The sequence below is a fragment of the Pteropus vampyrus genome, unplaced genomic scaffold, assembly GCF_000151845.1.
Source record: "Pteropus vampyrus isolate Shadow unplaced genomic scaffold, Pvam_2.0 Scaffold33, whole genome shotgun sequence".
NCBI lineage: Eukaryota > Metazoa > Chordata > Mammalia > Chiroptera > Pteropodidae > Pteropus > Pteropus vampyrus.
The window spans coordinates 8,309,832-8,323,386 of record NW_011888814.1 but is presented as its reverse complement, the minus strand read 5'-3'; the positions used below and the strand labels follow the sequence as shown (position 1 = coordinate 8,323,386).

The 13,555-nt window shown below is 55.7% G+C and overlaps 1 protein-coding gene across 1 annotated transcript in view; it reads left to right on the top strand.

Annotated features, from left to right (window-relative positions):
• IMPDH1 (inosine monophosphate dehydrogenase 1) overlaps window positions 1-11,860 on the top strand; it is a 16,391-nt gene extending 4,531 nt beyond the window's left edge. Inside the window, exons 2-14 of the mRNA XM_011357186.2 lie at window positions 2,207-2,255; window positions 4,262-4,363; window positions 4,511-4,585; window positions 4,869-5,075; window positions 5,229-5,316; window positions 6,164-6,363; window positions 7,025-7,115; window positions 7,358-7,453; window positions 8,760-8,903; window positions 9,006-9,150; window positions 9,473-9,616; window positions 9,764-9,847; window positions 11,103-11,860. Of these exons, the coding sequence (XP_011355488.1) occupies window positions 2,207-2,255; window positions 4,262-4,363; window positions 4,511-4,585; window positions 4,869-5,075; window positions 5,229-5,316; window positions 6,164-6,363; window positions 7,025-7,115; window positions 7,358-7,453; window positions 8,760-8,903; window positions 9,006-9,150; window positions 9,473-9,616; window positions 9,764-9,847; window positions 11,103-11,124 (1,447 nt within the window). The 3' untranslated portion in view covers window positions 11,125-11,860. The remainder of the gene's footprint in view (window positions 1-2,206; window positions 2,256-4,261; window positions 4,364-4,510; window positions 4,586-4,868; window positions 5,076-5,228; window positions 5,317-6,163; window positions 6,364-7,024; window positions 7,116-7,357; window positions 7,454-8,759; window positions 8,904-9,005; window positions 9,151-9,472; window positions 9,617-9,763; window positions 9,848-11,102) is intronic.
• The last annotated feature ends 1,695 nt before the right edge of the window (window positions 11,861-13,555 follow it).

Sequence of the window (13,555 nt, the reverse complement as noted above, 5' to 3'; positions counted from 1 at the left end):
GAGGATGGGCTCACTGCGCAGCAGCTCTTCGCCAACGCCGACGGCCTCACCTACAAGTAAGCGCGGGGGGCCTCGGCCCCACCTGGGTGCGCGCACCAAGGCTACATGATCGCGGGACTCCGGTCCGGCATGTGCACCGCTCCCCCCTCGGTGACACCCGCGTTCTCCGGCCTGATTCGAGCGACTCGAGCGGGAGGAGGGGTGGAGAGGGCTGGGCAAGGGAAAGAAGGCGGCCCGTGCCGAGAGCAGACGGACGTGGCACAGCGACAACGCGGCCCTTGGTGCCATGCCCCGTTTCTGGCTAGATCCGGGTCCCGCCTGCCCCCTTCCCCCTCTTGTGGGCATCTTGGCCACATGAAGGGGCCTTGGACATGTGGGAATACGAGATGTGGGAGTTACGGAGACTTGTCCCAGACCTTGATCCAGGACACCCTCTCACTCCCAGCGTCACTAGGAGGGCAGAGGGGCCCTGGAGCCCAGCTAAGACAGCTGCTTGGGTGTTGCCCCAGGAGAGGCCCAGCTGGGCAGTTGGGGTGGCTCCTTTTTCCACCATCTAGTCCTCTTTCCGCTCGTGCCTCGGCCTGCCCCCAGGTTAGCACTTGTGCCCCCCTGGGCTTTGTATTCTGTGACTGCTGCCTGCCAGCCCACCTGACGTGGGATTTTGTAGATCAGGACCTATCTATTTACCTCTGGCTTAGTATGCTTTTCCATGGGCCCTGGGCCAGTTGTCCTGCCGGCTGCAGGCCTGGCACTAGCTCTCCTTCTGGCTGCAGGATTGTGTCCATGCCAGGAAGGAACATCAGAACCTGGGACTGGAGCAGAGTGGAGATGCTGGCCAGCCAAGAGCACCCCCTGCCTGTCTCCTGCTGGTCCCTGCCCTTGCCTGTAAGCACTCCTGCTGGGCAGGCAGTTTCCCTAGACACCATGATACCCAGTCATTGCCAAGGAGTGTCGCCCAACTCCTGCCTTCCCCGTAGCTCAGATGAGGGCCAGGTGAGGGGTGTGTGTATGTAATACCTAGAAAATGCCAAGAGGCCCAGATTCCAGTTTTTTTTTCTCCGTCCTCTACGTGAGCCACAGAGGCCTCTTCTCTGTACAGAAGGGCTGCCATCAGGCAGGGGCAGTTAAGGTTATTTCTTTAGCCATCTTTGATGGAGAGCTGGTGGAGAGAGTATCTCTTTGATGTATTTTTCACTGGAGTCTGCCAAGGAAACTTCCTAGGGAAATTTTTAGGAGTTACTCTTGGCCTTGGGGCAGGTTAAAGACCCCACCCCTCCCATCCACCCTGTAGCTTTTCCTTCTCGCCCTGGGGGCCTGCTGCTTTGCTTACTCTGGTTGGGAGGTTGGGAGTGTTCCTGAAGTGGGCGGCATTTGCTTTTAGGTGTGTCTGTCAGGGTTGTGTGATTTCTGGAGGGTTAAGCCTGTAGGGGCCCCTGGACTGTGGCCCTGTATGTACCTCGCCATACCTGTGCAGGCCTGCACACCCCTTCTGGGGTTTGCTCTGACCCTGGCCCACCCTAGTGCTGGCAGCTGCCGTGCTTTGACTGGGGCCCTAGGATCCTGGTCCTAACCATAAGGCCCCTTCTTCCCCTTTCCTATCCCAGGCCATGTCTGTTGGTTGTCCCATCCCAACCGAGCCAACACTTAATGGATACCTGCTCTATCCAAACGTGCCTTGTCCATGCTCAGCCCTCTAGGGTCCCTCTGAGCTATTCTGAACCCTGTGTGACTGAGCGGCTCTAACACTTGGCTGTGAGCAGCTTGTCCTGTGCTATGTGATGTTCATGTCATGCTGCACTTTTAAATTGTTCTCAGGTTCATTCCATGTTGACTGATTGTGTCCCCCTATAAAAACTGAGAGGGTTTCAAGGGCAGGTACCGTATCTGCCGTGTGTGGCATTATAGGAACTTATGTTCCTTGACGAACTCTGAGCCCTCAAGGCAATGGACATTTTGGGCCAACTGGCCTGGTGGTGCCTCAGGTCTACAGACCTTCTACTGCCTTTGGCCCTTGATCTGTGGGCTGGAGTCAGTAAGATGCTAGCGCGGGCAGGAGGGTGGTTCAGCCCGGAAGGGGCAGCGGGGATCAGAGGGGCTGGTCTCTACCCGTCTCCCCACCTCCATGCTGCCTCCCCGGGCCTGGCCAGCCCTGCCCCTTTCAGATGCTCCTCCTCACCTGGTAACACTCACCTCTCTCTCTTCACAGCGACTTCCTGATTCTCCCAGGATTCATAGACTTCATAGCTGATGAGGTGGTAAGTACCTCTTGCGCTGACCAGGGGAAGAGGAGCTGTGTATGTGGTGGAAGAGGCTGACTTCTGGCTCAAGGGCAGGGCGTAGGGGAGATTTCTCTTGGGAATGTGGTGGATGTAGCCTTTATTGCTGCCAGAGAAGCTGGCACAGTGCAATAGGTTATGCCTAATGGGGCAGAAGCAGCTGTGGAGATTCAAGGGTATCTTGAGTGGTGGGCCTGGCCCAAGGCCAGAGGGTTGTCACTGACAGAGCCTGCAGTGAAGTTCAAAAGGCCCTGGGAGCGGGTGTGTGTGTGTGTGTGGCTGCTTTATTACCGTAAACCGGAAGGATTGGGTTTTGTCTGAAATGCTGAGCAAAGACATAATAGAAGCCAGTAAAATTATAGAGACTTTGAATGAGGTGGACAGACTTGTTCAGGGATTCAAACATATAAGAACTGGCAAGAGGGTTTGGAGAATTTAGATTTTGGACAAATGCAAGGAAACACAGTTCCTTGCTTACCGGAGGGGCTCCGTAGTGAGCCAAGTGAATGAGCAGTGTCCTTTACATAATTAACACATGATGAACTCACAGAAGCCAAGGGGTAGTGCTAATGGGTGTTAAGTCATCTCCCAGGAAAGTTAGATTATGCTATGATGAATTCATACTCATTAAAAAAATAGTTTCTCTTCTGTTGCTGTTACCGTTGATATTTATTCAGTTCTGATTCTCATGAAAAGCCAGAGGGCCTGAGTGTGCCTGGATCACTTATACATTGAGGAAGCTTATGTCCAGCTGTGTAGCCAGTGCTGACCCCAGCAGATTTTAAGGGGGTAATTTGGATATTTCTATTCTAGATATTTCCCTTATGACAGGAACGAGAAAGCCTTCTTGGTTCAGCTGTTGAGTTTAACAAAGTTTATCAAGCAGCCTGGCTTGGGCCAGCCTCTGGGCAGGGTGCTAGGAAGAGAGGGACAGACAAGACCATCAAAGGTCCCCCTGGCCTGCGACCTCTGTGGTATAATAGGAGAGGAGAAGGGGGAGTTTTCTAGACTGTGGGGCTAGGGTTCTGAACCTGGGTCTGTAGATGGACGTCAGAGGCCTAGGAATCTCCAGAAATTATAAACCAAAGTCTGTCTTGAGCGTTTTGGGGGTTAAGGTCCACAGCTGTTGTCCTGACTCTCAGAGGAGTCTGTAATCTGTCCTTATTTACCGTTCACAGACAGATGCCTCCCAAATGTATCCTTGCAGTCCTGGCCTCTCCCTTGAGCTGCAGACCCTTAGTCACCTACTTTCCTGGATGTCATATGACTCCTTCTCATGCCTTCCCACTTTCAGTCACCCACATCTCCCTCTCGGACCTGTCAGCAGCCTCCTTGGCAGTCACCCTATGACAGGCCTTGTTACCTAGAATCCATTCTCCACATCAGAGCCTGAGTGACCTCTTTAAAACATAAACCAGGTTGTATTTGTCCTCTTCCTGAGACCCTCCAGTGGTTTCTCATCTCAGAATTCAATCTGAGCTCCTCTCCCTGGCTTTCAAGGCTACATGTCCTTGCCCCCACCTGCCTCTCCCTCTTCAAACACCCCCCGCCACCCCCCGTCTAGTCCACTAGCCTTCTTCTTTTTTGAATACACCTCAGGAAGACTTAGAATCAGAGGCAGGTTTCACACGCAGCTCCCTCTGCCTGAAACGATGGCCCCTTAGACTTTGACTTGATTGGCTTCCACTTGTCACCTGCCAAGAAAGAGGCTTCCCCAACCAGCACATCCTTCTTCCAGTGGTCGCTTTGCCTTATTGCTTTTCTTTGGAGCCTTCTTCCTGGCTGAAATTGTTTCATACATGTTTCATGTTTGTCTTCTTTCTTTCCAAGTAGAATTTAAGTTCAGGGAAAGACAGCAGGGGTCTCATCTGCGTTGTTCACTGCTATATCCCCAGGCCTGTCCTGGTGCCAGGTGCACGTAGGAACTCAGTAAGTGTTTGAGTGGATAATAAAACTCTTCACATAGACTGTGCCTCCACCCTCAGGACCTGACTTCAGCTCTAACTCGGAAGATCACGCTGAAGACGCCACTGATCTCCTCCCCTATGGACACTGTGACAGAGGCTGACATGGCCATTGCGATGGCTGTGAGTTGGGCACCTGGGTGGGGACCCCAGAGCTAAGGGGACTGAATGGGGTGGAATGACGTCAGGGGGAATTGGAATCAGAGGTGGGGTTTGCAGAGTGAGGAGGGTTGGCCTCCTGGCTCTGACCACGCTTCCCTTCCACCCCAGCTGATGGGCGGTATCGGTTTCATTCACCACAACTGCACCCCCGAGTTCCAGGCCAACGAAGTGCGCAAGGTCAAGGCAAGTACAAGGCCCATCCCTGGTGGCCCCCACGTCAGACCCTCCTAGCTTCCCTTGCCAGCCTTGCAGGCTGGCGCACTTCCTGGCTGATGGCTGGGGTCCTTTCTGCCCTTCTTCACAATGGGGGCTCAGGGCCCAGCCTTATTTTCCCAGTGGCCCCTCACCCCATTGAGGGCCTTGGCTCCTCTGTGGCGTGTCCAGGATACCCTGTGCCTGCTGCGGTCAGACTGTATACCACCTCGGCTTTCTTCCAGTCTTTCCCTTTCCCTGTCTCTGCCCACAGAAATTTGAACAGGGCTTCATCACGGACCCCGTGGTGCTGAGCCCTTCACACACGGTGGGTGATGTGCTGGAGGCCAAGATTCGGCATGGCTTCTCTGGCATCCCCATCACTGAGACGGGCACCATGGGCAGCAAGCTGGTGGGCATCGTCACCTCCCGAGACATCGACTTCCTTGCTGAGAAGGACCACACCACCCTCCTCAGTGAGGTACCTGCAGGGTAGGGAAAGTGTGGCTGGGGTAGAGAGAGGACCCCACACCCTGGGGCCTCAGGCTGGTACCTGTGTCCAGGGACCAGAGGGAGGTCTGGCTCCCTTCTCTCTCACCTGCCAACCTGCAGGGAAATGTTCCTGGCCCCACAGGTGATGACACCACGGAATGAGCTGGTGGTGGCCCCAGCAGGTGTGACATTGAAAGAGGCAAACGAGATCCTGCAGCGCAGCAAAAAAGGTACCGAGGAGTAGGCAGAAAACTCAGGATCCCCTCCCCCATCCTCACGCCCACCCCCAGCCCGGCTCCCTGTACGCCTGTTCCTCCTATTCCTTCACAGCCTTGCAGGCGTCCCAGCAACCAGACTGGGCCTTGGGGAAGGTTTGAATAACCCCAGGCTGGAGCGTGATTCATGAGGTCCTTTTCCTAGCTTAGGAAAACCTGTCCCTTTTCAGCATCTTCACATTATGTTTCCTCCAAAAAAAACCTAGTCCTATGAAATGTCTATTATGAAAAAGGAGCTTTCTGGTCTTAAAAGTCTGAAAAAATGCTCTTTTCTGTATCGTCCATCTTGCATAAGAATTGTACATTAGCTTATGAATGACTGAGAAGTCCTGCACTTAAATTTATTTGCCATTGGGGCTATTGATGCAATATTCATTAGCTCCCTGCGGGCGACACTGGAACATACTCCCCCTGGCCCATACGAGATTGTTGGGCAGGGCACACGCTCCTCCCTATAGGACAGCCTCGCATTTGTGCCCTGGCTCAGAGTTTTCGACCACTGTGGCCTGTGGCCCAGCAGGTGAAAGGCTGCCAGTGCTCAGGGGCCGTCCACCCCAGCCTGGCCAGGCCAGGCCACAGGGCAGGAAGAGCTCTGGGAACCCACTGGGCTACAAGGTTTGTTTGCTTCCTGTTCCTTGGGAAGAGGTCCTTGTCCCTAGGAGTGCTTCCTGGGTGGGTGCTGTCACCTAGTGGCTGGTTTAGGTACTTCAGTGGAATCGCTGGTCCATTTTCATCCTCACTCCCTCCACCCTCCAAGCCCCCAGAGGCTGCTCCTTCATCTCACCTCTGTCTTCCTTGTCAGGGAAGCTGCCCATTGTCAACGATCATGACGAGCTCGTGGCCATCATTGCCCGCACCGACCTGAAGAAGAACCGGGACTACCCTCTGGCTTCCAAGGATTCTCACAAGCAGCTACTCTGCGGGGCAGCCGTGGGCACCCGTGAGGATGACAAGTACCGCCTGGACCTGCTCACTCAGGCGGGTGCTGATGTCATAGTGCTGGTACGGGCACCACCCTGGAGCCAGGGTGTTTCGGTAGAGTAGAGGCTTAGGAAGAGCCATGTTTGTCTCTAATTAAGCCTAGAGTCAGAATCAGGAGGGTCTGTGGTACTACGACAGCCCAAACCAACCGTGGACCCCTCTGAGGGCCTTCTGGGTGTGCTTATAAGTTGGCCCCAGTGCTTAGAGCTCACATTCATGGAGAACCTCCCCCTTGCCAGGCCCTGGACTAAGACCTTTATGTAGATAGACTCATTTAATCCTCCCAACAGCACCCCCCCGACCTGCCCCAAGTACAGTGACCATGCCCCTTGTCAGATGAAGAAATGGAGGCTGAGGAGGTTAAGCACCTTCATTTGGTTAGTGAGTTGGTAGAAATAGGATAGGCCCCAGGCAGCCTCGCCATGAGGACCTGTCCGTCGGTGGCTGTGACAGGGCTTTGTCTGCTCTGAAACTATACATTAGTGGTGCTTAACCTTTTGGAGAAAGCAGGTCCCTTTGAGAACCAGTTGAAAGCTGTCAGTTGTCTTCTCAGAAAAAAAAAAAAGGGCATTCTCATAACATTTTTCGTATTATTCCAGGAGTCTGTCCACTCGAGACCTCCCTCCCCCAGGGAGGACCCTCAGCCATAGTAGCCTAAGCTTTCCTGTCCCCCTCCTCACAGGACTCATCCCAAGGGAACTCTGTGTACCAGATCGCCATGGTACACTACATCAAGCAGAAGTACCCCCACCTCCAGGTGATTGGGGGGAATGGTGAGTGTGGAGTCCCCTCTCACCCTTGGCCCTTGCCTCCTCTCTGTGTAACTTCCTTTTCCTCAGCATCCCCAATTGATGGCATCACCCCTGCGTGAGGGGGCGGGAGCAGAATGAATAGGCTCCGGTCACTGTAGGTGGGGTGGGAGCTAGACTGGGGTCCCAGGGAGCCCCAGGGCAGGACAGGGGTTCTTATCCTCACACTGTTCCTCTTTCCCTGCCCGCCCCCACCCCCACCCCAGTGGTGACAGCAGCTCAGGCCAAGAATCTGATTGACGCCGGTGTGGATGGGCTACGTGTGGGCATGGGCTGTGGCTCTATCTGCATCACCCAAGAAGGTAAGTGTTAGTAGAAGAGTGACTGCCACTTAGAATACCCACCCACTGGCCCTCCACAGACCCCTTGGGCCTCATTCTTGTCCCACAGGTGCATGCCGAGGGCTCACTCTGCCAGGCTCCTCGGGATGGTGGGTTCAGTGGCAACCTGGGCTCAGCCTCTTCCTGTCTGGCCTGTTGACTTGGGGAGCAGGTGTAAGATGAGGTTACCAAGAGTTTCGGGTATGCGCCAGCCCACTTCTTGGATTCTGGTCAAGGATCCAAGGCTGGTGTGACCACTTCTCCGAGGTGCTTGTTGGAAGCCAGCTCTGGGTTTGGATTAGCTTTGTGACAAGGCAGATACTTCAGACATTGAGACAGCGTGTTTTTGAATGTCTTAGGGTATACACCATCTGGTGATGGTGGAGGAGGGGGTCCACTGAGTCACAAAGCCCTTTTCCAGGGTGGGTTCCTGAAACATGAAGAGGGGGAGAGCGAGACCATGACATGTGTCTCCATGTTTAGGGATGCTCCCTGGAGGCCGTGTGTCCCAGCTTGGCCTGAGGGGACGGATCTGGCCCCTCTAAGTGTGGGTCATTTCTTCAGAACACCAAGTGACCTGTTGGGTCCTCTCTGCCCGAAACATCTCTCCTTTTGGTCTTTAGAGCCTCTGCTTTTAAGTTTCTACTCCTTGTCTTAGCTGATCACAGTGGTGAAACCTGGGCTTTTGCTCAGTCTCTTTACAAATGTTAATTGGGCAACTGCTGTGTGTCAGACCCTGTTCTAAACCTTGGGTTGCAATTGGGCAGAACAAACAAAAGCACCTCTGAGAGGGCCCCTTCCCTACTTTATTCAGCCTGGCATCTTTCCCTAGATAAGTGCTGGGTCCTTAGAATTCCCACTTAAAAACTTAAAACCAAACACTTAAAGACCTTGGACAGTTAAAGAAATGCAAACCAACATCCCAAAGGAGGCCATGAGTCCCTAACTCTAGTAACAGGCCTTGCATATGAAAGCCTGGGAGGGGAACTTGTGTTTGGGGAGAGGTGAGGCTGGGGACCACTAGGCCTAAGAGCACTGGTTTGGGAAGTATAATACTTCGAAGGCCTGTATTGCCCTTCACCCATCAGAATCCCCCATAGTGCTGTCAAGTGACCTGGGTCCCTGAAGTGACATTCAGCCTAGTGTTAGTTGCCACCTACTTTATGCCTCAGAAACATTATTCAGCCCTGTCCCCTCTCCTGAGTGGAGGTTGGACACAAGGAGAAAGGGGCCTGTCCCTGGCCCCTGTGTTGCTGTTGACACCTCCGTCTTGTGTCCCCTCCTGCAGTGATGGCCTGTGGTCGGCCCCAGGGTACTGCTGTGTACAAGGTGGCCGAGTATGCCCGGCGCTTTGGGGTGCCTGTCATAGCCGATGGCGGCATCCAGACCGTGGGGCATGTGGTCAAGGCCCTGGCCCTTGGAGCTTCCACAGGTGAGGGGGCTTGGGCAGGCTGGGGTTCAGGGGCTGGGAGATGGGTGAAGGCAGTAGGAGGGCTATGGGCTGGAGGCACTGACCGCCCCTCTACCACCACAGTGATGATGGGCTCCCTGCTCGCTGCCACCACGGAGGCCCCTGGCGAGTACTTCTTCTCGGATGGGGTGAGGCTCAAGAAGTACCGGGGCATGGGCTCCTTGGATGCCATGGAGAAGAGCAGCAGCAGCCAGAAACGATATTTCAGGTGCCCTGACCCTGAGCCCCAGCCCCAGACAGATCAGCCACAGCCCTTCCAGGGTCCATACGTGCCTTAGACTTCCCAAGATGGCGCTCAATCTCCATGTGATAGTTCTGGAAAACGAGGCACAGGGCACCAGTAACAGTAGACCTGGGACAGTGCCGGGGCCACTGGATTTGGGATCCATGCTTTTTTATGCTGTAGCCCAGGGAGTGGCTGCTTTGGGTGTCCTTCTGGGTGATACCGCCTCTGCTGGTACCCTTAAGAGTTGGGGTAGGATTCCCTGAGCCGCGGGCTGCCTGGCTCAGTCTCCTTGCCCTCTATGCAGTGAGGGGGATAAGGTGAAGATCGCACAGGGTGTCTCGGGCTCCATCCAGGATAAAGGCTCCATTCAGAAGTTTGTGCCCTACCTCATAGCGGGGATCCAGCATGGCTGCCAGGATATCGGTGCCCGGAGCCTCTCCGTCCTGCGGTGAGTGCTGGGACTAGAGAGGTAGCAGGTGAGGGGGCACCGAGGAGGCTCCTGGCTCCTCCATCCCTGCTTCCTTTCTGTTTCTCTCCCTCTTTCTTTCTCTCCTCTGCCCTCAGTGCCTAACCTGCTCTACTGACCTGCCCGCAGGTCTATGATGTACTCAGGAGAGCTCAAGTTTGAGAAGCGGACCATGTCGGCTCAGATTGAGGGTGGTGTCCACGGCCTACACTCGTAAGTATGGTGGCCTCTTTGCCCCAGCTGGCTGTCACTGGGTCACGCTGGTGGACTGTGATTCAGAGGCTGAGCTGAGGTTTCAGGGACCTTATGGACCATCTGCGTCAGAGATGGATGCTGCTGCAGGATGACCCCGTCACCTTCTTCGACAGGGCCCAGCCTACCCTTGAACCATGGCCTTTAGCCCCTATGCAGGCAGGCCCCCTCCCCTCCCCTCGGGCATCTCTCCCGAGCAGGGCACGGGAGATGTGGCTGCTAGCCCCTCCTAGGCTCCCCGGCCCGTGCTTGCTCAGAAGCTTGGTGGCTGGTGGCAGGGGCTGGCAGTGCTGGGCTCTTGCTGGTGGTGGCCCTGGGCAGGCAGGTGTAGGCTGGTGGGGGCACGAGCCCTCTGGCAGTGAGAAGGGCAGAGAGACGCCAGGGCCAGTGCTGGGGCGATTATGGGTGGGGGCAGTGCTAGTTGGCAGCAGTAGTAGCAGGCATGCGGCCCCCCCAGGTCAAGAGGACCTGTCCCCCTACGCATAGGCGGGCATCTAACCTGTGTCTCTTTCTGCCCCATCCTCCCGTAGCTATACCTTTCTGCCGTGTAAGTAACTGCGCTGCCCGGGCCAAGCGTAGAGTAGAGCAGGGGCAGTCTGGGCGGGGCCTGCGATGGGGGCGGGGGCACTGTGTTGGGGGTGGCACTGGGTGTAACTATGGGACCTGGACCCCAGGACTAGCATCGTGGTGGGGGCAGCCAGCAGTGGCCCCTCCTCCAGCAGAAACATCCCCTTCGGGGGTACAGAGAGCTATCCCTGACCACAGATCTGAAGCTGCCCTGTCCTAGACTGGACACAGGGACCAGAAGGGACCTAGGCTGCTGTGTGCGCAGGGGTGGGGTGGAGACACGGGCAGCAGAGGTTCAGCTTGGTCTGAGCTCGCTCTGCAAGGACGGGCCGTGCCTTTCTGAGCTGTCTCTCCACCCCGGCACTGAGGACAGACAGTCCGCTCAGCTGCGGCTGTGGCCAGAAGGAGCATGGCTATCTCTGGACCTGGCCTGGTTCTTCCGGGAGCCTCGGCCCAGGGAGGACAGAGGCACAGGGCCTGCTCTTTCTCCCTTCCTCCTCCCATGGCTGAGAGGCAGGGCCTTCTGCTGTTCACTGCCACTCCTGCACCTGGGGGCCACTTGGCACCCCGGGGCCTGGGCAGGGGGATCTGGGAAGGGAGTGGGGTCCACACACCCACTCTCAGCCTCCCTCTTACCTTGTCCCCACAGTTACGAAAAGCGGCTGTACTGAGGACGGTGGCGGAGGCCGAGGCGGCGGAGGGAGTGTGGCCCAGGGTGCCCCTTTGGGCACAGCCTCCCTCCATAGCTGAGTGGTCCACAGATTTGCACTACAGGTTCCCAGCTCCTCCCCAGGGAGAGAGGAGGGGAGGCCCTGAGGGTCTGCCACCCCTTGCTGGGCGTCCCCCACAGAGTCAGGACCGCTCCTGGGGCCTGGCTGCCCTGGGAGCACCCCCGCCGGCACCCCCCCCGTCCCCTCCCTTCTCCAGTCCCCCTGAGCCCACCAGCCTGGGCTCTCAGGCCCTGTGCCTGCCTCAGGTCTCTCTCGCTGCAGCCTGCGCTGGCCCGGCTCCCATCCCTGGGGCAGGTGGCCCCTCCTGGCTTCTGTAGGGCACCTCCTTCCCCACCCCCACCCCCAACCCCACCCCGGAAATGGTGCTCTCCTGGCCCTGACTCTAGCCCCTTCCGGGGCTGTTGCCCCCTCAGCCATGGGGCACTTCTGGGCTCCTGACCGAGGCCAGAGGAAGGTCTCTGCCCCCTTCCTCTGGCCCTAGGCTACCTGTTCCTCAGGCCACTCCCCCGTCCTGTGCCCTGGGGAGAAGGCAGCCCATCATTCCTGACTCCTTCCCCAGGTATATCATGCCTGCCCTCTCCTCAGCTGCAGTTGAAGGCTTTAACTTTGCACACTTTGGGTCACATTACATCATTGTATATTAAATAATCTGAATAAATCAAGACGTTGCAACGCCTCTGCCATCCTGTCTCTGTTCTTGGTCCACTAGGCTGCTGGGCTTCATCTTAGAGGTGAACTGGAGCCCAGAGCCACATCAGAACAGGGCCATGGGGGTGGGGCAGGCCCAGCTTCCCCAGGGAGGTGATGAGGACATTGCAGTACTCCAGAAGGTGCTGGCTCGGGTGGGCCACATGGCAGGAGGTCTCCCAGGCCTGTACTCACACCAGCATGCCCGCCTGCTGCTAGCTGGCTGGCAGTATCGAAGAGTGGGTCATCAAGGCTGTAGACACCTGGCAGTGGGAGCCTCACCGGCAGCTGGCAGAAGGCCCCCATCACAGCCTCATGATGGTGAATGGCACAACCTGGCACAGCTGGAATTAGAGCAGGGCCCAGTCTCATCAGCTGAGACACACCTGTGGGTGCCAGGTAGAGGGGGTTAGCACCCCTTATTTATGTACAGCTCAGGACCTGCCTCCCAGCCTCAAACCCCTCCTGGCGGGACAGCACTGACGTGGGCTGTTGACTATCCCTAGAGTTCAGGGTCCTGGGACGTTCACATTGCTTTCCTCTGCCTCTGTTGTAGTTGGACAGTGGTCACATAGCTGTCCCTCCAAGGTATAGACCCCCACACAAGATCGAAAGCAAATAAGATTACTAGAATGCTCTGGTGGCAGAAATGAGCAGAGGGTGCAGAGGCCCTTGTTTGTAGGTAGTGAGGAGCTAGAAACATTCCTATGACTGCAGGGAGGGGCAGCCTCAGCCCACACTTGGCACGCCCTCCCCCTGGCCCTTCCTGAAAGAGCCACTTGGTCTAGGGTCAAGCTTTGTGGCATCCTCAGGAATGAGAAGGAAAGAGCTGGATGGCAGGACTGTCGGCAGGACCATTGCATGTCTTCCAAGGTGTTTCAGCAATTGCTCCAGGAGTTGTTGCAAAGCAACTGGATCATCAGAGTCCCTGAGGCCTTGTGCCCTGGAGTCTGTGACCTTGGGGAGCACCTAAGAGTCCAGATGACCTAGGTAGATGGGAGGATGCCTGGGTACCAGGGGATGGTAAAAGTTGAAAGAGGATGAACCACAATGAGGCCACGTTTCATAGTCTGTCTTGCCCGTTGGTTTACTAAGACCATGCAGGAAGCAGCTTGACCAGCAATTGAAATGGAAAAGATCTAAGGGTTTTTAGAGGAGTGCCAGAAGTCGCTCTGCATCAAGGGTGTGAGGGGTTCAAAAGGAGAATTTTCCTTTTGAGCTAGACCTAATTGGTCAATTAGAGCGGACCAATATAATGGGTTACCTTGTAACAGTGACCTTCTCTCACTTGAGGTATGTTAGCATTAGTTTGGCCTTTCTAAGGGAAGTTTAAATACAGTGATCTTCAAATTTCGATATGTATCATATTTACCTGGAGAGCTAAAACCAAGCCAGAGGCCCAGGCTCAATAAAGTAGGATGGAGCCTGGGCCTCTGAACTGTCATTCAGCTCCAGGTGATTCTGATACAGACCAAAGTTTGAGAGTCGCTCTTGTACAGGAAATTTGTGCATCTAATTACATGATTTCTGAGACTCTTTTTCCAAAGACGATCCAGACGCTTTGCAACAACTCCTGCAGCAATTGCTGAAACACCTTGGAAGACATGCAATGGTCCTGCCGACAGTCCTGCCATCCAGCTCTTTCCTTCTCATTCCTGAGGATGCCACAAAGCTTGACCCTAGA